The 20,000-nt window shown below is 45.1% G+C and overlaps 1 protein-coding gene across 1 annotated transcript in view; it reads right to left on the reverse strand.

Annotated features, from left to right (window-relative positions):
* Nucleotides 1-20,000, reverse strand: part of LOC147016037 (neogenin-like) — a 557,153-nt gene that overhangs the window by 117,523 nt on the left and 419,630 nt on the right. Inside the window, exons 13-17 of the mRNA XM_085849139.1 lie at nt 19,953-20,000; nt 17,411-17,605; nt 5,913-6,008; nt 4,870-5,108; nt 1,806-1,944 (exon numbers count right to left, since the gene is read on the reverse strand). The exon at nt 19,953-20,000 is cut by the window's right edge and continues 145 nt beyond it. Coding sequence (XP_085705265.1) covers nt 1,806-1,944; nt 4,870-5,108; nt 5,913-6,008; nt 17,411-17,605; nt 19,953-20,000 — 717 coding nt within the window. The remainder of the gene's footprint in view (nt 1-1,805; nt 1,945-4,869; nt 5,109-5,912; nt 6,009-17,410; nt 17,606-19,952) is intronic.

A 20,000-nucleotide genomic window follows, 5' to 3' on the forward strand; every position in this document is an offset into this window, starting at 1 on the left:
AGGTGAAGAGCTTTCACTGTTTGCATGCTGTTGGCCACGCTCATGGCCTGCGTCATTGTTCAACAATCTATTGTTTAGCATGGTCTTCAATGATTGGTTTCAAATGTATCACATTAAAAGCTTGTTTGTAAGGTGGATGTTTTCTTGGCCAAAATTAATTCACGTTTGTGGAGTGTGGTTTTGTAAGCATTTTTAAAATGGTGACATCAAGAGGACATGAGTGATTACAAAAACAGCGACGATTCAAGCGATTATACAGCGAATGATTTGGAGTTTTCAGGAAGAAATTCGGGGTTTTCCAAAAGCTGTTTGTCCAGTGATACTTCAGATGATGCTGACGGACAGTCTGTCCAGTGATAATCAAACATTAAATTGCCGCTTTTTACCGATCAATTATAAAGTTTGACTTGGAACAAATTGTTTGTAACATATGACTGAGTAATGTTTGCGAAAGCGGGATGTTTAATCTGAATGATGAGTCGTGTCAAAAGGTAGTTAAAATGTTGGAGTTACCGTTTAGGCTCATGGAATTGGAACATGAGAGAATGGGAACTTTCTGGTTCACGAACAGATTAATAAAATTCTTGCAAGTTTCTGGAATGATCTCTCTTTCTGAGTGTATGTATATATATATATATATATATATATATATATATATATATATATATATATATATATATATATATATATATATATATATATATATATATATATATATATATATATGGTTTGCTTTAATTGACGTTATTCTGTGCCACCTCAAAGTGTTGAAGTTTCCCGCTTGTGCTACAACTGTGAAATAAACTCATGTTTGGAGTTCACCTGCTGATCTGGCCATCATTTTAAGAAAGGACCTTTGTGTTGTGTGAGAAAATATATAAGTTGTCACCAGCAATTAATGCTCTCTAGTATTATTCTTATTCTTATCAAGAAGTTAAATAGCATGTCACTGACGCAGTGGTAGGAATGGGGCACATAATGGTTGTAAATGTTATCTATTATGGAATCCATTCTTGAAAATAAAAAAGGTTATTTCATGGAGCTATCATCAGCATATTGAAAGCAAATTCCAGCCATTGGTTGCACCTGACCAGAAACATTCATGATATCACAAACCCAGTCATCATATTTGTTCACAATTATTGAAGTTAATCCACATGAGGCACCTGGATGGTTTGCCCACCACTGGCTCAGGTTTACTTGGATAGTGGGAAATATAAAGCAATCAAGGATTGAAAACTGCAAACCTAAAACAGATAATATTATCGAATTTTCTTTAGATCCATGCAACTAAACATTGCTTCAAAAATCGGATCAAAACAGAGAGGATATTTTTGAGGCATTATATCTGAGATGAAGCATTATTAAAATAAGTACGCAATGAAAAATGGGGAGACATTCGGTGAGGACATCGGCGCAGGCAAGCGTAATATCGCATGACGACATCCGAAAGTCCATACTTAAAATGTACTCGCAATGTGGAAGGAAGGCAATAAATCAATGCTGCAACATGTAATTGCTTGCATCTGTTACACTGCACAGAGCCCACACTCTTCTTCTGCCTCCCTCCCGGTGTCCAATCAGCCACAAAAATGACAATTACACGAGCTTCTTGCTAAGTTTGCGAACAATTGTCAATGATGTATTTCTTTGACTTCCTGTTGTGCCAGAGTCGTATTTGCTTCATTGTAAATACTGATCTCTGGAAGTCGGTTCACTTCTTCCCTCCTCCACAGATAATCACACTGTAAGTACCCCATTTGTAAGTGTCCAAAGTGTAAAGAGCAGCAAGCAAATGGCCATACCAATCTCAAGTGTGGTGCCATGTGCGGTCATGCTCCACGTGCTGGCTCTGCGATTCTTGGTCACCATTACGGCAAATTCATACAATGTGCTGGGCTTTAGACCCATCACCAGGTAGCTGAGGACCGTGCTGTTGGCCATCTATAGAGTGAGTGAAAGAGAGAGGAGAGGTTGTTTGAAATGAAGCATCAAAGATCAGTTTGGTCATAAAATAGCCGAGAGGTAGGAACCGCAGCAACCATCTTCAGCACACAACGGCTCACAGCCTCTCTGAAGTTTCAGTGCTTTTTACTATGAACCATTTACAGATTTATTCATGCCTGGAAAAGTTAATAAAGAAAAAGGAATCCTGACTTTCCAAATGACTCCAAGAATGAAGCTACGAGTATTACACCATCAGATCCTGTTTTTGAAGGACTAGTGTTTGGTTAAGCGAGTACAAGCAAGTGGTGGCAAATGTTGCCTTTACCTGGTCTAGGACGAAGAAAACTACTTTTGAGTGGCCACAACTAATGCCAACTTAATGCGGTATCAGCCAAAACGTTTTTTGACCCAAGTCGTACACAAACTAGCTGACCATGCCTGGTGTTCAACTGAATTCAATCTGAATGTTCCATACTCTTTTATTACTTCGTTTTTTTTTAACAAAATGAAAATTGAATGTAATCCCCCATCTCGACTCGTAATGTTTTTTTTTTACCCCCTTCACCTTATTCAACCCAAACCTCTTACGAATTACCACGTTTCCTCTCCCCCTCCTCTCATCAGTTTCTCACTATGTTTATTCATTCTCTTGCTTATTATGTCCAACTATTACACCACTTTCAGTACATTGCTATTCCTCCTGTTGTCATCGCATTCTTCCATAAACATCAATCTTGTATAGAGGGAAAAGGAAGGTGCAGGGATTTGGAAATTGTTCAGGCTGCAGGCAATAACTCAGCTGCACTTTATGAAACACATCTTTACTGTCCATCAACAACCAGTGCTGCAGATGGTTCGTCCTGCTTAACATCCATTCAATGCATGGCACACACATTGATGAGTCGCCCAGCCTACGAAATACCATAACGGCAGTTTATAGCTGGGTCGAGATTTGAACCTATGTATGACTGCTCAGATAGAGGCCAGTGTGCATACCTCTTGGCTATCCAGGCCAAATAATCCTTTGTATGGAAAATTACAGTTGTTCAGAATAACACTTTTCATTTTGTTGAACTGTTTGGTGCAAACAGTATTAAATGTAAGACGAGATCATTATGTATTTTGAAGAGTACATGATGCAAAAAAGAAGAAGAATAAAGAATCATGAAATAATGGATAAAATTACAAGGAAGTCAAAATGCTAAACTTCAGGTGTAATTCAAATTTATTGAGAATATCGACTGATCCTCTGATGTTATCGATGTGAAATGCTAAACAATAATGTGTTACAAAAAGCAAAACAACTCCAACCAATAAAGGATGTTTATCTTGTGCACCAAATACATTGAATTAAACAAATATAATATGTGTTAATATTCATAACAATCTATTCCTATTTGTTTTCCTTTAATATGCAGTCCGACCCAACAACATTTGACATGAAAAGGATTCAAATAACAACGACTTTTTACATGGGTTTGCGTGGATATTGAACCGATTGAGGGATGCTTTGTGACTTCATAAGGTAGGCCCGTGTTCACAAATTCACATCTTAGCTTCAACAGCACTCAGCCGAGGACATTAGCCATGCTTTTCTCCTCAACGTTCCGTCCCATCCGCAACTTCGCAAAAACTTATTGAGTGTCAAAGCAAATTGCTTTTTATGACTGATAAAATTTGAACCCACTGTGTTTTAAATGAAACATGCCCAGCATTTAAAGGTCTTGATTTCAATGCATGCAAGTACAAATCGATGTAAATTTAAAACTTAGTGTACATTTGGCATCAAACTAAAACAGCCATACATGATGACGGTATCCCATGAAAACTGCTCTAAAGTGCCACTTCAAAAATACCTTCACACTTTTTCTACAGGTCTAAGGTACTAAACATGAATTTTACAGAAGGGGAAGAGATGTGTATACAACATCATCCATCCATCCATTGGGACCATACTCTGTGCAGAGCGTTGGTGCTGCCTCAGCAGTATCCTTGGCTATTGGGCACAATCCTGGACGGGTCACAACTCCGACAGGATACCAGCATGCTGGCACTCATTTTGCCGACCTCAGAAGGATGACAGGCAGAGTCAACCCCACCTGGTATTACTTCAACAGCCAAGTGGGATTTGAACTTTTGATCCTAGGATCCCAAGCCCACCACCCTAACCATTAAGCCAACACCAGGCATAGCCAACGCCAACTTATGATCCCAGGATCCCAAGCCCACCACCATGACCACTGGCTGGCTATCGAGTGCAGCCTGTGGCTGCTGGTTGCATCATTGTTTCGGACGCGGCTTTTTGCCGCTGATGCAGTGTCCCCTTACCAGTACACTGGTGCTCATTTTGCCGACCTCGGAAGGATGGCAGGCTGAGTCAACCCCCTGGTGTATTAATTCAGCGGCCCAACGGGGCTTGAACTCAGGATCCTAGGATCCCAAGCCGCCGCCATAGCCACTAAGCCAACACCAGGCTTCAACCATAACCACTAAGCCAACACCAGGCAAAGCCAACACCAGGCAGGCATTGCCAGCCATAATAAATGCCTGTTGGCTTCCTCATATTGAGCACTGAATCTGGCTCAGGTTTACTTGGATAGTGGGAAATATAAAGCATGAAGTGGTGATATCTACCGCCCGGGTAGATATATTATCCTGCGAAACAGCAGGATGACAATTTATAGCTTGGTTGAGATGCGAAACCCAGGCTAGACAGCTCAGAGTTTTGTAAGTGTGCATATCTGACACCACAGGGGATATTACATATCTACCTTTCTCTTCTTGCATAAATTGTCTGACAAGCATAAATTGTCTGACACGATGACTGCTTTTATCTTACTGGTTTTAACCTTGACACTCTTGAACAGTGACCATAACTTCACAGTTAAGAGGAGAGGCATCATTGGGTAGGCTGGAGAATACCTTGTATTTGGTGTTGGCTGGAAAGTAAGTCTTCCAACGGACAGTGTAGTAACGGGCATCAGGTATACGCTGATTGCGTGGCAGTGAGTTGTCAGCCCAGGTGAGGCGGATGGTGTCATGGGAGACGACGCTGGCTTGGACCCCCACGGGGGGCAGCATGTGAATCGGGGGCTCGGGGACTGCCGTGAAAGATTCAGGTAATGATTCAAACCATTCGGGTTCTGGTGGTTCCAAGGGGTCTATTGACATCACCCCGCCAGAAGGCAAGAGAACCACGAAGCAATGTCGGGATTGAATGTACATATGCAGAAAATGATGGCGTGGCAGTATTCACAGGAAGGCCAAGAAAAGCAAAAGGGTAATGCACGAAGAGGTGAAAGTAGAACATCCAATACGGAAGCACATGGTTCAGTGGTAAGGGAGAAGGACAGCACAAAAAGACACACAGAAAGAAAAAAACGAGATAAGTAAGTTCTGTTAGAAGAAATACAAGCAAAGAGACAGCAATGTTAAAGCATTTGTTAAAATTTCATGCAGAAAAGCCATGAGATGCTAACTTAAGGCAGATGCAATTACACATTTGGAGGTGTTAAGCTTCTTCAGTAGAATTATTTAGCATGCAGTTAGTGTTTGAGTTGAAGCATAAGGTGACAAAATGTAATAACAATAACATGAAAATAACAAAATTAAAATCTCAAAATAATAAAGGGCACTTCTTCCAATAAATGTATAAGGAATTTTGAAACAACACCACACATAACAGATGAAGGAGGTGCTAAAAAAACCAAATTCCATTTTCCTCTTTCAAGGCTAAAGGAGTGACCATTTTGTCATCTATTTGGCAAGGCCACATGGCCCAGCAGATCAGTGTCAGGCTCACGCTGATTTTTCACCCAATGGGGATCCGTGAAACCACTTGAGTTCCTCGGAGTTTACAAGGCATGTGCACAGCTAAGTGGGAAGACTTAGGCAAGTCTGTAATGCAAATCGAGGACTCGAAGTTCCGATTAGTAGAGACCACCCTGCCTGGCAACCATGCATACCGGACATAGCACGTGTCATTGCACTCTCGTACAGCGGAACTCCTTCCCCCATGTTGTTGAAAGCTTTCAGGGAGATGACGTATTGTGAACTTGGCTCTGTGGGCATAAAACCAGCAGGTATGTTTTATGAGAAGTGTACTACACTTGAAGACAATTATTTCTGTTCAAGTTAAAATGCCAATAATCATTGATATAGAAAAACAAGAAAAAAACTTGACGTTTTTTAGCACTACTCTTCATGGTGGAAAGATATTATTGTCTACAAAAGAGGAGCTGCAAGTCAACCATTTGAAATTAAATGGTCAGTCAGTGTCTGACATATCATTGAATAATTATTTTACATCCTGATTACAAAAGCGGAATTCTGGAAAAAGCTAGAATTCCATACATTACCTAAAGGAGGCAATATGAAGTTAGACAGAAAAAAAAAAAACACATGGATAATGTGCGATAAAATTTGACAAACAGAAGGGCAATTGTGAGATGGAGTGGGAGAAAAAAGTGTGGGATGGAGCAAGACCAAAATAGAGGGGAAAATTGTCAGATGGAGTGGGGGGGGGAGGAAGAGAGAGAGAGCGAGAGAGAGCGAGAGCGAGAGCGAGAGCGAGAGCGAGAGCGAGAGCGAGAGCGAGAGAGAGAGAGAGAGAGAGAGAGAGAGAGAGAAGAGATTTTGGAACAATATGCAAAGAGAAAGGACTTGTGAAATAGATTGGGACAGGCCATGCCATGAATAAACATGAATTTCTCAACTAATATGTTATGCATTGTCTGTCCCCCATTGCGTGTGAGGTACTGTCCGATCCAGCTGCCAATCTGTGCTGAATGCTCACAAATGCAGAAATCTTGTTCCTCATGCAGCACCTCGCACAATTAACATTTATAACCACACAATTACATTAATTATTCCTCACTAACTAGTAACCCCAGTTCATGTCATGTGAAATTAATTATCCTCAGTCATTCTGCAATTCAAGAAGAACATTAAAATAAAACAAATTAACTCTTCATCTGTATGGTGTTCACCTCAAAGAATGGCACACACACCCCAAAATATATATATATATATATATATATATATATATATATATATATATATATATATATATATATATATATATATATATATATATATATATATATATATATATATATATATATATATATATATATATATATATATATATATATATATATATATATATATATATATATATATATGTATATACTTCTGATGTTCTGCCAAAAGACAGTTTTAAAGTTTCGATGCTGCCAGACTCATGCCCAGGATTACACTCGGTGGTTTGTGTTACTTACCCAGAAGTAGGTAGGGCAGGAATTTGGAATTTAGCCAGGGTGCTGGTCATACTTCACATACTCTTCATGGACAAAACTGTGGGATATTTAATGTCTACCAACTAATGGTAGCAGATGCAACACCCAGTTCAATGTCCATCAGAGGGATGACACATACATTGGTTGATTTCCCTGCCTGCGAAACAGCAGGATGACAATTTATAACTTGGTTGAGATGCGAAACCCAGGCGAGACAGCGCAGAGTTTTGTAAGTGTGCATATCTGACACCACAGGGGATATTACATATCTACCTTCCTCTTCTTGCATATGGCAGCTTAGCTGCCAGGGTAGGTCTCATTTCTTGAAAGCGCGACTGTGTCGCTGATGCAGTGCCCCTCTACCAGTACACACTGGTACTCATTTCGCTGACTTCAGAAGGATGCAGGCTGAGTCAACCCCCTGGTGTATTAATTCAGTGGCCAACGGGGTTTGAACTCAGGACCCAAGGATCCCAAGCCTCCACCCTAACCACGAAGCCAACACCAGGCTCACATATCTACCTGGGTGGACAGGATGAAAAAAAAATCACCAAGTTTAGATATGTGAGTAAATTAACTGCTCAGATTGGATATCGAACCCAGGACTTCTGGCTACCTGTGTCAGTGCTTTGGTGAAGAGAGGCTATATGTGGGAGGATTGAGTGTTTTTGGGTTGTTGCTCAAATGGCTCAGTTGGCAGATCACTGGCATGGTTAGCCAGAGGTCCTGTGTTCCATACCCTGGCGTTAGTCAAAAGTCCTGAGCACTTAGTTTTCTCACATATCTAATCTTGTTCATTTTCCATCCTGTCCACCCGGGTAGATATGTGAGCCTGGTGTTGACTTAGTGGTGAGGGTGGCGGCTTTGGATCCTTGGGATATACATATATACATATATACATACATACATATAGAGTAATCACCCGTTTCTCGCGGGGGTTACGTTCCAAACCTCCCCACGCGAAGTGAAAATCTGCGATGAATGGACGCCCCCCCAAAAAATCGACTCGTCTGGTCTGGTCGGTTTGGGAGTGATCGGGTTTGAGGTGCCTGAGATCGACTAGTCTGGTCTGGTCGGTTTGGCAGTGATTGGGTTTGGGGTGCCGGAGATCGACTCGTCTGGTCTGGTCGGTTTGGCAGTGATTGGGTTTGAGGTGCTGGAGATCGACTCGTCTGGTCTGGTTGGTTTTGAGGTGCTGGGTACGAGCAGTGCTCGTCCAATGGCGGCAAACCTTTTTCCTTCCCGAAGCATATATCGTGCACCTTAACCTTCTCCTGGAGCGTCAGGACCTTCCTCTGACGCTTCGGTTCCTTGCCAGAAGCCTTAGAATTTGCAGGGCGTTTGGGCGGCATTGTCGGGCTTGGAGAAAAAAAACGTAGAAAATATTCGAAGTTCACAAGCGAAACTTTGTCTCGTGCGTTGTGTGACTGGTCGAGCACCACGCGCTATAATTTATTGCTTAAATAATTTATATTTTATATATTATTACCGCGATGTACCGGGGGAATCCGAAGAAAAAATTAGTTACGTTCCAAGGGAAAACCCGCGATGAACCGGGGGAGCGATAGGTCAACCGCGATAAAGCAGGGGTTGACTGTATACATATATACATTTTTCTTTAAAACAAGAAGGCACTTCCAACCAAAGGTAAAAACTCGATCGACTCCGCTAATTTGAGCAACAAAGCGAGAGCAGACCCGGTCTCAGGGCAACGTTTCACCGGCTTCACAGCCGGCTTCATCAGACACAATAGACCCCGGGCCACGGCACGTGTCCGGTTTTTATTTCGATACGACTGCCAATTTCAGGTCACGTGCTGGCGCTCGAGATCAAATGGAGGAGTGTTTTTTATTTTTATTTTACAAAAGGAAAAACAAACATCAAATCACATCATTGAAGGGGTGCTCTGCTCTTTTTTGTTTTTCCTTACATGTGATCTGGTGTTGTACGTGTGTGGGTGAGCACGTGTGCGCACTTGTTGTTTTTGTGTTTCTGGGGGTACGAACACGGCTGGTTTTGTGTCCGGGTTGGGTATGATGAGGTTTTGGTTGTGAGAGTGTTGAGGTTCTCGTTGGGACACTCAACACTATATATACACTATATGTAATATGGGACAATATACATAGATATTGTTACAGACCGGGGGGTCAGCCGCCAACCGACTGCTCTGAACGGAGCCGCAAGTCGAGTCAGCCCGACCGATCGCCCGGAATATAGATCGCCGCCCGGATAACTCCGAGCGATGGGTCCTTGTACAAGAATCGAAATATGCCAATCGGCAGATCACGTGGGGTAGGGTCGATTGCCAATCGTCAATGGACCTAAATACCCACGTGATCCAACTAACGGGGTATTCCACCCTCGACGGATCTCGCACAGAACAAACCGCTGAGGCGAGCTTGTCCGTGCGCGATTCCGAGCAGCGTAATCGCCGAGAACCGTCGGTCCAAATGTCCCCCTATTACGGCAAACCAACGGCTTTCTAACCCCCAACACACGAAATGTTCAGTCAATGAGGGAATGGACGAAACGAGCAGGTTTACATTTACGCAAGGACATTTATGAAAATGAAACACGTATTCAATTATACAAGCAACAAAAGCATGACAAAAGAACTACAACTGTCTATAAGCAATTATTAATGTACAGTCACTTACACAGTTTTACTTACGGGACTCGGCGCCACAACATTCATTCGAAAGAAAAGCAGGAAAAACCATCCATCAAAGGTTGGATGGTTGGAAAAACCAACCATCAAAGGCAATGGGGTCAGACTGGACCTCTTGGGTCTTTATGGCATGGGACTTGGCAGACCGAATGAGTCCCAAGAGACCCTTGCAGGTTACCTGCACCCTCGTGGTGTCTGGCTTGGGCGACCCGCGACGTCCCGTCCCCACAGCAGCTTGCGTAGCCGCGGTCGAGCTCGGGCCTTCCGTGTGGCAGGCGAGCTCTCTCCGGCTCTCTCCACACGAACGCGCTTGGGCGACCCGCGATGCTCCTTCCCCACGGCAGCTAGCGTAGCCGCGGTTGAGCTCGGGCCTTCCGTGTGGCAGGCGAGCTCTCTCCGGCCGTCTCCGCACGAACGCGCGCTTTGCGCGATACAGCAGGCAAGGCTGCGCCTCCAGCTCGCGTCTCCTTCGCGACGCCCGGACTTCCACGCAGCTCCTTGGCTTCTGGCTTCCCCCTGACTCCCCCAACTGCCGAAGCAAAAAGCATACTCCTCCCATGGGACTCAGCACACGAACTCTGCCACGGGACTCCCACGAACTCAGCCCTACCACGGGACCCTTTTACGAACTCAGCCCACGAACTCTTTTCACGGGACTTTCTACAAACTATTTCCTGAACAAAGAAAAGATGTCTTCTTTATCCTTTGCACCCCCTTCCCCGCACCCGGCGTGACTCATGCCATCGTGATCCACCACCCGCTCAACCACGGCTGGGAGGGAGTTGTTGACATCACCGCAGGGTTCTTCTTCCTCTTCGCAGAAGAGGGGGAGGGACGTCTCCATTGTTTGCTCCCTAACTATTAAATCGATCCGCAGCGCATCTAATCGATTTCAAAACATTTAAACAATGGAAGGTGAGCTATCGAGGGAACATGCACTTATCGACATCGCTGACTAAGGGAACCTGTATGTTGTGTGCAAATGAATTCCAAATTCGTAACACTACCCCCTCCCATTTTTACAGACTCGTCCCGAGTCGTCAAATTTTCGTGTGACCAGCATGTGTAAGTTTTCCCCTAGTACGTTCTACCTTCGGATCCCTGAGTGCGACATTTCTTTATGCGTGTCCCAAAAATAAATAATCGAATGCGCTGCGTAACTAACTAAACAAACTCTCAGACTCATTCGGACAACTTAACTAAAATTGCCAGTGCTAAAACAAACATGCAGGTGGGGTTCCACGTATTTATAATCTTAACTTATCTATTACATTGCACTAACCATGGCACAGGACTTGTGATTTGTGAAAGGGGAAAGGCAAAAGTCATAGCAAAGTCTTTGGTGCAGGGGAATGGATGGAGATGGTCGCAAAACACAAAAACTGGACTGGATGCACAGGCTGCCTGCAGGGCAGTCCTCACAAAACTGGATGGTCCTGGCACGCATGGTGATGGATGGACACAGGGGCAAACGCAAACAAGGGCTAGCAGGCATGGAGTCATGGCAGAGGCAGGCAACTAGGCATGGCAAGGTAAGCCCATGCAGAACAGGCAGCTGCAGCACAACAGGCCGGCAGGTGAAGCTGGCCGGCCTCTGGTGTGGTTCCATCAGGTCTGGAGGGAGTGCAGTGGTGCGGCCGCTCTGAAGGCGGGCTCGGACCTAGCCTGCTGTCTCCCCTCACTCTATCGCCTTTGCCTGTCTCTGTCCATACCCGCTCCCTTAATTTGCCACAAAACCCTAACAAAATTTAGCCCCTCTTATTTTATTTCCCTTTTATAATTGACTCCCTCACCCCCTTTATTGTCTTTGTCCGGCTAGCCTATCATGTCCACCTGGCCTACTCCCAACCCCTACGTTCCCTCTCTGGAGGGGAATAGGGAGAGACTAGCGTCCTGTCTCGAGGCCCAACGAAGCCTCAGAATGTCCTCCTCAGAGTTAAGCGATCTACCAAGGTGAGTCCAGCGGCCTACAACGAGCGAAGCGATGGATAGTGCGAAGGGGTACATCTCCTATCTACCCTAACATTCATTAACCTGAAACTACCCCGGGGCTTTCCAAAAACGCCTCACACTTTAAAACTATTGGCTCTAAATACCATGATTCCCATCGCCTGTGTTGGTTTCCATTATAAATTTGGGCCTTGCCCTCAAATTTTCATACGTGCCCTCGCACAATTTCCTGACTGGGCAGCGTGGCTCAACTGGCAGGAACTCCCCCTCTGCCGAACCCTAACCATGGCACCCCCAGGCCCGCAGGCTGCCTCCGAGCCTAGCTGCTCCCTACAATGCGGGGGGTTGCCCTTTCTGGCATTGCCCCTCTTCCGATGCCCACGTGGCGTGTTGATGCCCCGGGTCCCTTTCCGAGGGTCTCCCGTGCCAGTACACTGCCCCTGTGGCATTCTGGTGCTACGGGTCCCGTTTCCGACGGGTTGCCCGTGCCCACTACTCTATCCCGGCCCCTCTTGGGCCCTTGGCCTACTCTGGCCGACGCGTCCGGCGCCTGGGGTGCCCACTAAAGAAAACTCAACTTTCCACAGCCACGCTCCCAGCCGGTCCATGAACTCTTGCACCCCTCCAAACGGGTTTCGTGCCTTCTCTCGACACCAACAACAAAACGACCTCCTGTTAGTAAATTTGAATAACCCACGAGCTAACATTAAACTGACCCCGGGGTCACTTGGGTGGGAATCACTCCTTCCCCCAACCAGTCATTCGCACCATGCATACCACATTCGCTCCACTCGCACACTTGGGCCCACTGTCCCACACGCATTCCTCACACACTTTCCATTTCGCAACTCACACCAATACTCTACACTGCCATCCTTCTAACTAAATCCCCTGACTAACTCGTGCTCCCTCGTCATCCCTTAAAACTAATGCACGTTCCATTTACTCTACGAAGCTAAGCTACGTTTCTACTACACATTTCCAGTCTGTCCGTGTCTCCAAAATCCAAAAATTCCATTTCCTAAATCTAAACTAAAATCCCTCTAACGAATCCATTCCACAGGCTCCATGAGGTACAACCCATATCCCCATGAAGCCGGTCTAACTAACTCTAACCCATCCTCCTAACTAGTAGTTCCTGCGCCCCCAAGCAGGGGGGTCTTCCACCCCTTGCCTGGGGCTCGTGTACTCGCAGGAAGGCTCTGCGAGCCTTACACCTCTGCGGGGGCGGCTGTTCCAGCTCCGGCTACTCCGATCGGTCTGGGGTGGAGTTGGTGATCCGGGGGGCCGTTGCTCTTCCCTGCGTGGGGCGTTACAATGCCACTGCAGGTGGCCCTCCTTGCAACAGTTAAAACACTTTGCCTGATAAGGTGTGCGCCTCCGGTACTCTGAATTATACCCCCTCTTGTTCTGAATTGGGGTACCCCTGATGGCCCATCCCCCGCCCTTCCTGAGCCTGACCGCTTCTCCCTAGATCTCTCGAGCCGACGGTCGATCAGGCCCTGGACCATCTTTTCCAACCGCGCCTGGTTGCCCAGGGTCGCCCCGGCTCCCAGCGCACCGTCGTCCACGGGGCCCACCTGCCGGATTGCCATTGTATGTCGCCCAGCCCCTCCAGCCAGCAACCTTCATGCCTCCCAACGGGCTGCAGTGTCAGCCGCCTTCTGGAGGTTCTCCGGGCGCCATGTGGTCAGTATTGACGCGATATCGGTGCCCGCAAGCGCCCGGACAAAATGGTCCAGGGCGAGCTCCTCCCGGTACTCCGGCGCCATATTCGCGTGTGCGATCCCCACCGCACGGCGAATATCGTGCGCCAATTCTCCCATCGTCTCATGGGGGTGTCGTTTGCACCCACTGAGATGAGCCTTAACAAGCTCGCTCTGCTGTTCCATACCAAACCGGTTATTTAGGGCCGAATAGAGGTCTGCCAGTGTTGCCCCTTCCAAGGGTATCGTGGTCAAGACCTCGGATGCCGCACCGCGCAGTGCCGCCAAGAGCTGTGCCATGCCCTGCACCTGGTCCCAGCCATTGCCTCTGGCCACGCAGTGAAACTGAACCAAATACGCCCTCAGGTCCGTCTTCCCATCATACGGAGGCAGTGGCACCTTCTGGACTTTTGGGGTCCGAACCCCACCTCCCAGTCCCTGAGAGACACATGGAGGGACGGACCCCCCCAGATTCCAATAGTGCCCTACCCCCGCAGAGCCCGAGCCATTCGCCCAGGGAGTTTACTACCCCCGTTTGCGTCGGTGCACACTCCGCACCGTCCTGCTTACTCCCCCATGCCATCAGACTCGCATTCTGCATACTCGCAGGAACAGTCATACCGGGGGCCCGCATTAGGCCAAGAGACCCCGTGGCCTCTGCCCTCCCCAAACTCGGCATGCAGACCCCCGTGTTGTGCAACCCCCTTACCTCGTTCAGTGACACCGGCCCCACCTGGTTACTATCTGCCTCGAGGGAGCGTATTATCTCCCCCTGTTCCATAAGGAGGCCATCCTGCCTCTTACACCGGGTCTCAACACAGTCCACCAACTCTACCTTCATATCCTCTACCTTCCCTTCCATTCGTGCTTGCGCGTCTTTTGCTTTTTCCAAGTCGTCCTTAACCTTCTCTACCTCCCCTTGAGTCTCTACCAAACCACCTTTTACCAATTTAACTTCCTCTTCTGTCTCTTTTATATGTCTCGTAATTTGGGGACACGGGGGGGGGGGGGTTGCTCCGTATACCCCTGATCCGACTCCGTGAATTTTGCTACGGAGGCGGAGGGGGCCGAATCGCACTCCTGACAACCAGTTGTTGCAGATTTGAACCTACAAAATTACGGAGGTGGATGGGTTCACACCCCACTCCTGACGACCAGTTGTTACAGACCGGGGGGTCAGCCGCCAACCGACCACTCTGAATGGAGCCTCAAGTCGAGTCAGCCCGACCGATCGCCCGGAATATAGATCGCCGCCCGGATAACTCCGAGCGACGGGTCCTTGTACAAGAACTGAAATACGCCAATTAGCAGATCACGTGGGGTAAGGTCGATTGCCAATCGTCAATGTACCTAAATACCCACGTGATCCAACAACCGGGGTATTCCACCCTTGACGGATATCGTACGTAACAAATCGCCGAGGCGAGCCTGTCTGTACGTGATTCCGAGCGGCAAAATCGCCGAGAACCGTCGGTCCAAATGTCCCCCTATTACGGCAAACCAACGGCTTTCTAACTCCCAACACACGAAATGATCAGTCAATGAGGGAATGGACGAAACGAGCAGGTTTACATTTACACAAGGACATTTATTATAATGAAACACATGCAATTATACAAGCAACAAAAGAATGACAAAAGAACTACAACTGTCTATAAGCAATTATTAATGTACAGTCACTTACACAGTTTTACTTACGGGACTCGGCGCAACAACATTCATTCGAAAGAAAAGCAGGAAAAACCATCCATCAAAGGTTGGATGGTTGGAAAAACCAACCATCAAAGGCAATGGGGTCAGACTGGACCTCTTGGGTCTTTATGGTGTGGGACTTGGCAGACCGAATGAGTCCCACGAGACTGTTGCAGGTTACCTGCATCCTCGTGGTGTCTGGCTTGGGCGACCTGCGACGTCCCGTCCCCACAGCAGCTTGCGTAGCCGCGGTCGAGCTCGGGCCTTCCGTGTGGCAGGCGAGTTCTCTCCGGCTCTCCACACGAATGCGCGGTTTGCGCGACACAGCAGGCAAGGCTGCGCCTCCAGTTCGTGTCTCCTTCGCGACGCCCGGACTTCCACGCAGCTCCTTGGCTTCTGGCTTCCTCCCGACTCCCCCAACTGCCGAAGCAAAAAGCTTAATCCTCCCATGGGACTCAGCACACCAACTCTGCCATGGGACTCCCACGAACTCAGCCCACGAACTCCCACGAACTCTTTTCACGGGACTTTCTACGAACTCTTTCTTGAACAAAGAAAAGATGTCCTCTTTATCCTTTGCACCCCCTCCCCCGCACCCGGCATGACTCATGCCCTCGTGATCCAACCCCGCTCAACCACGGGTGGGAAGGAGTTGTTGACGTCACCGCAGGGTTCTTCTTCCTCTTCGCAGAAGAGGGGAGGGACGTCTCCATTGTTTGCTCCCTAACTATTAAATCGATCCGCAGCGCATCCAATCGATTTCAAAACATTTAAACAATGGAAGGTGATCTATCTAGGGAACATGCACTTATCGACATAGCTGACTAAGGGAACCTATATGTTGCGTGCAATTGAATTCCAAATTCGTAACAATATATATATATATATATATATATATATATATATATATATATATATATATATATATATATATATATATATATATATAGTTTGAAGATATAAGAGATTATGTGTGCCTTTTCATTCATAAAGACGCCCGTCTTGTGGCTATAGCTTGGAGAATGCCTTTCACACTGAGGTTTCGTGCTTTCCTTTGGTTAATATATATATATATATATATATATATATATATATATATATATATATATATATATATATATATATATATATATATATATCCCTATATATATATATATATATATATATATATATATATATATATATATATATATATATATATATATATATATAATAGGAATATATATATATCCCTATATATATATATCCCTATTATATATATATATATATATATATATATATATATATATATATATATATATATATATATATATATATATATGTATATATATATTAAAGCAGGAGTGTCTGTCTGTCCCCGAACTACTCTTCAGGCAGAACATCTGTATAAAGCTGCTCCCGATCCAGATGTAAACACAAACAGGGGTTTGGCAGAAACATTTGCTGGTTTTATAATATCTCAATACAATTGTGATTTTGAGTTTCCACCCGAATGACTCCACTTTTATCCATTATGGGGTGCGTGGGAAATTTAATAAATTTCTCAAACCAATTATGATCTCAATTTTCGATGCGTATGAAGTCTTTTGTATCCATCCTTTCTCACCGGCAGACTTGTCTGTATTGGGTGACACGTAAGAAGAGTGTTTATATTCAATGTATATAGGTGTTTAATGTTGAAGAAAAGAATATTATTCCAGCATTCACCAAACTTTTTGATCACATTTCATGTACAACACACACACACACACACACACACACACACACACACACACACACACACACACACACACACACACACACACACACACACACACACACACACACACACACACACACACACACACACACACACACACACACACACACACACCATTTGTTTGTCTGTTAATGAGATATTGGTGTGTCAAAAATCCCATTGCCTTTGAGACGTTAAAAGGTTTCATCAAGGAAATTAAATGATAAAAGAGTTTGGGAAATAATTGTCTTCTTGCTTTTTCTGGAAGTAGGCTATATCTCTATCTCTTGCTTTAATGCTCGTATATACACACATATTTATGCAGCACAGCCTTGTTTTTGCATGTTCTTGTTCATGCCCATTCTTTGCAGCCTTACCAAATTCTGCATGTGAATATGAGGATATTACTCACCAAGGTTCTCGATGGTATAGTAACGCTGTTTGTTGTCGACGCGTAACATGCTTCCATGGGGGCTACCAATGCCATAACCAATGGCGTAACCTCGCACCATCAGCTCAGGGTTTGCAGGAGGGGTCCAACTCACGACAATGCTGGTTGGAAGAGGGCGCACGTGTAGCGAGCTCGGCTGGTCAGGCACCCGTGACTCTGTGATACATATATGGTGTTAACTTCTCACCACTACCAGCCTCTAACCAATCAAAATCTAAATAATAGCAAAGGGTACTCAATACCACAATTGATTTTAAGAAACAAACAAACAAGCAAATAAACAAAAAAAAATTAACAAAAATGTCAGTGACAGCAATATATTCGAGTACTTTGCCTTTGTCAGTACAATTACTGAAAATTTAACCATTTACACTGTTTTTAACTCGTGCTCAAAGTTTCCTCAATTTCAAAATGTCCACAAGTGTTTAGCACATCACTATTAGCTTTTGTGGGGGTGATTTCTGAAAGTCAAAAGTGTTGCAATTTTCATAAAAGTTTCAATAGATGCCAATTGAAACAAAAAGACTGTAATTTCATATTAACCGCTTACTTTACATCAACCAAATACCAAAACATGACATGCAAAACCATGAACTACGAAACCATAAACTAGAAAAGCGCACCTGATGGCTAACCTCTCATCGTTCAGCTTTGAGGGAGACATCAGTGTACTTTCACATGAATTGCAGGGATCGTAGTCAACAATGAACAACTCAACGCACACCCAATATACGGGAATTAAACCTCTCATCTCAGCATGATAACCTCAGTGCTCAAATGGGAACATCAAACAGAACAAGTTGCATTCTACCATTTTATACTTCTTTATCGGGAAATTGAATTGCTTTCTTTTCTGTATATTGTGACGAAGTCTGCTTTTCGAGCACAATCACAAGAACCCAGACAGGTTTTTGGAGTTGCGCAATCTGAGGCCTTCTCATACAGCAACAGCCTGTCAAAGCTGGCTCCTATTAGCGACCAGATGGTCAGCCATTCTGCTTTTGTTCCCACAACAAGAGGCTGATGGGGACTGATAAACCACGGCACATGCTGGAAGAAAGCTTGCCAGCAAAGAGTCTAATACAGACAATGGACACAAGAGTAACAAAAAAAAAGAAGAAGCTTCTGACAGTCTGGCACCGCTTACTCTGGTCTGAATTGCACATAGACTTCTGGAAAACTGTCCCAGTAGGTTGTGTAAACCTGCCCACAAAGGTTAGTTGTGGATTGATTTGCACTCAGACGAGTCCGAGAATGGGATGTCGTCACAGGCAAAGTGCTCGATGGCTGTGATGCGCTGTGATTGTAACTTAGTCAGCTGAGACCTTCAATATGGTGACAGATATAAATGAGAAAACACTAGGTGCTCCAACACACTGCTTTTGGGGGAGGGTTGGGGTTGGTTGGAGCAAACAAGCCCTGTGAAAATTCAAGGAACCTCCTTTACCAGAAAGATTAGCTTGATCGTAACGAGTGACAGGAACCCAGCATCAATGGTAAATAATTCCCCCTGTAAAGTCTTTGGCTCTTCCCTTCAACGTTTACTGACAGACCTTCAAAGGTTCCAAAAAAGCAATGACCTCCATTATCCCCAGGTTGTTACAGAACGAATGATCCCCCTTCATTCCATTTTCACAAAACAACCGAAGGTTATAAACAACCAATGGTACATGTTGTATAGTTTGAAGATATAAGAGATTATGTGTGCCTTTTCATTCATAAAGACGCCCGTCTTGTGGCTATAGCTTGGAGAATGCCTTTCACACTGAGGTTTCGTGCTTTCCTTTGGTTAAGGTGTTTACTTGTCATTGTTTTGTTGAAGTAACAGCAAGCAAAAACACAAGTGTGCATGTGCATGCCCATACACATGTACACACACACACACACACACACACACACACACACACACACACACACACACACACACACACACTACGATTTTCATTTGGTTTGTGAGACCACTCTGGCAGTCCAAATGAATAAAGTGATCAACCCCACACTCTCATCAGGAAGTTTGCAATTTGGCGAGGGTGTGGGTCCAACGGTCTACTCTTGGGACAGACATAAGGAATCTTTCACACCAACAAGTTTGTTGAGACAACTGTCTGCGAGTCCAGAATAAGGAGCATACTTCAGGAAATAGCTTTTTCCTGCCGCCACTGCATCAGAACATCAGATTGAATTGGAAAGGATCTCACCAGGAATCAAACCCAGAACTACACAGTTACTAAATGAGTTGTTTTGCACATGGCAATGTCCAAATCATAATAGTGAAAAACACAATAAGATATCTAAAGCGTCACAATGAACAGAGTCAAGTGAAGGCTTTTGGATTTGAACCAATGACTGGTTACCAGGCAGTGCATTGCATCACATTCTAACGTGCTACTCTAAAAATCTCTCGTATGAACGAAGAGACGGCGAGTATTACAAAAATGCCTCCATTTTTGGGCAGTTGTTACAAACATATGGAGTGACGGTACATCCACATGATCATCCTCACCATCGAGATCAGTCTTGAAGGTCTCAGCAGCGAGCCACGGGGAGAACG

This window comes from Eptatretus burgeri, chromosome 12 (genome assembly GCF_056783735.1).
Source record: "Eptatretus burgeri isolate ZD-2024b chromosome 12, Ebu_testis_v1, whole genome shotgun sequence".
Lineage (NCBI taxonomy): Eukaryota > Metazoa > Chordata > Myxini > Myxiniformes > Myxinidae > Eptatretus > Eptatretus burgeri.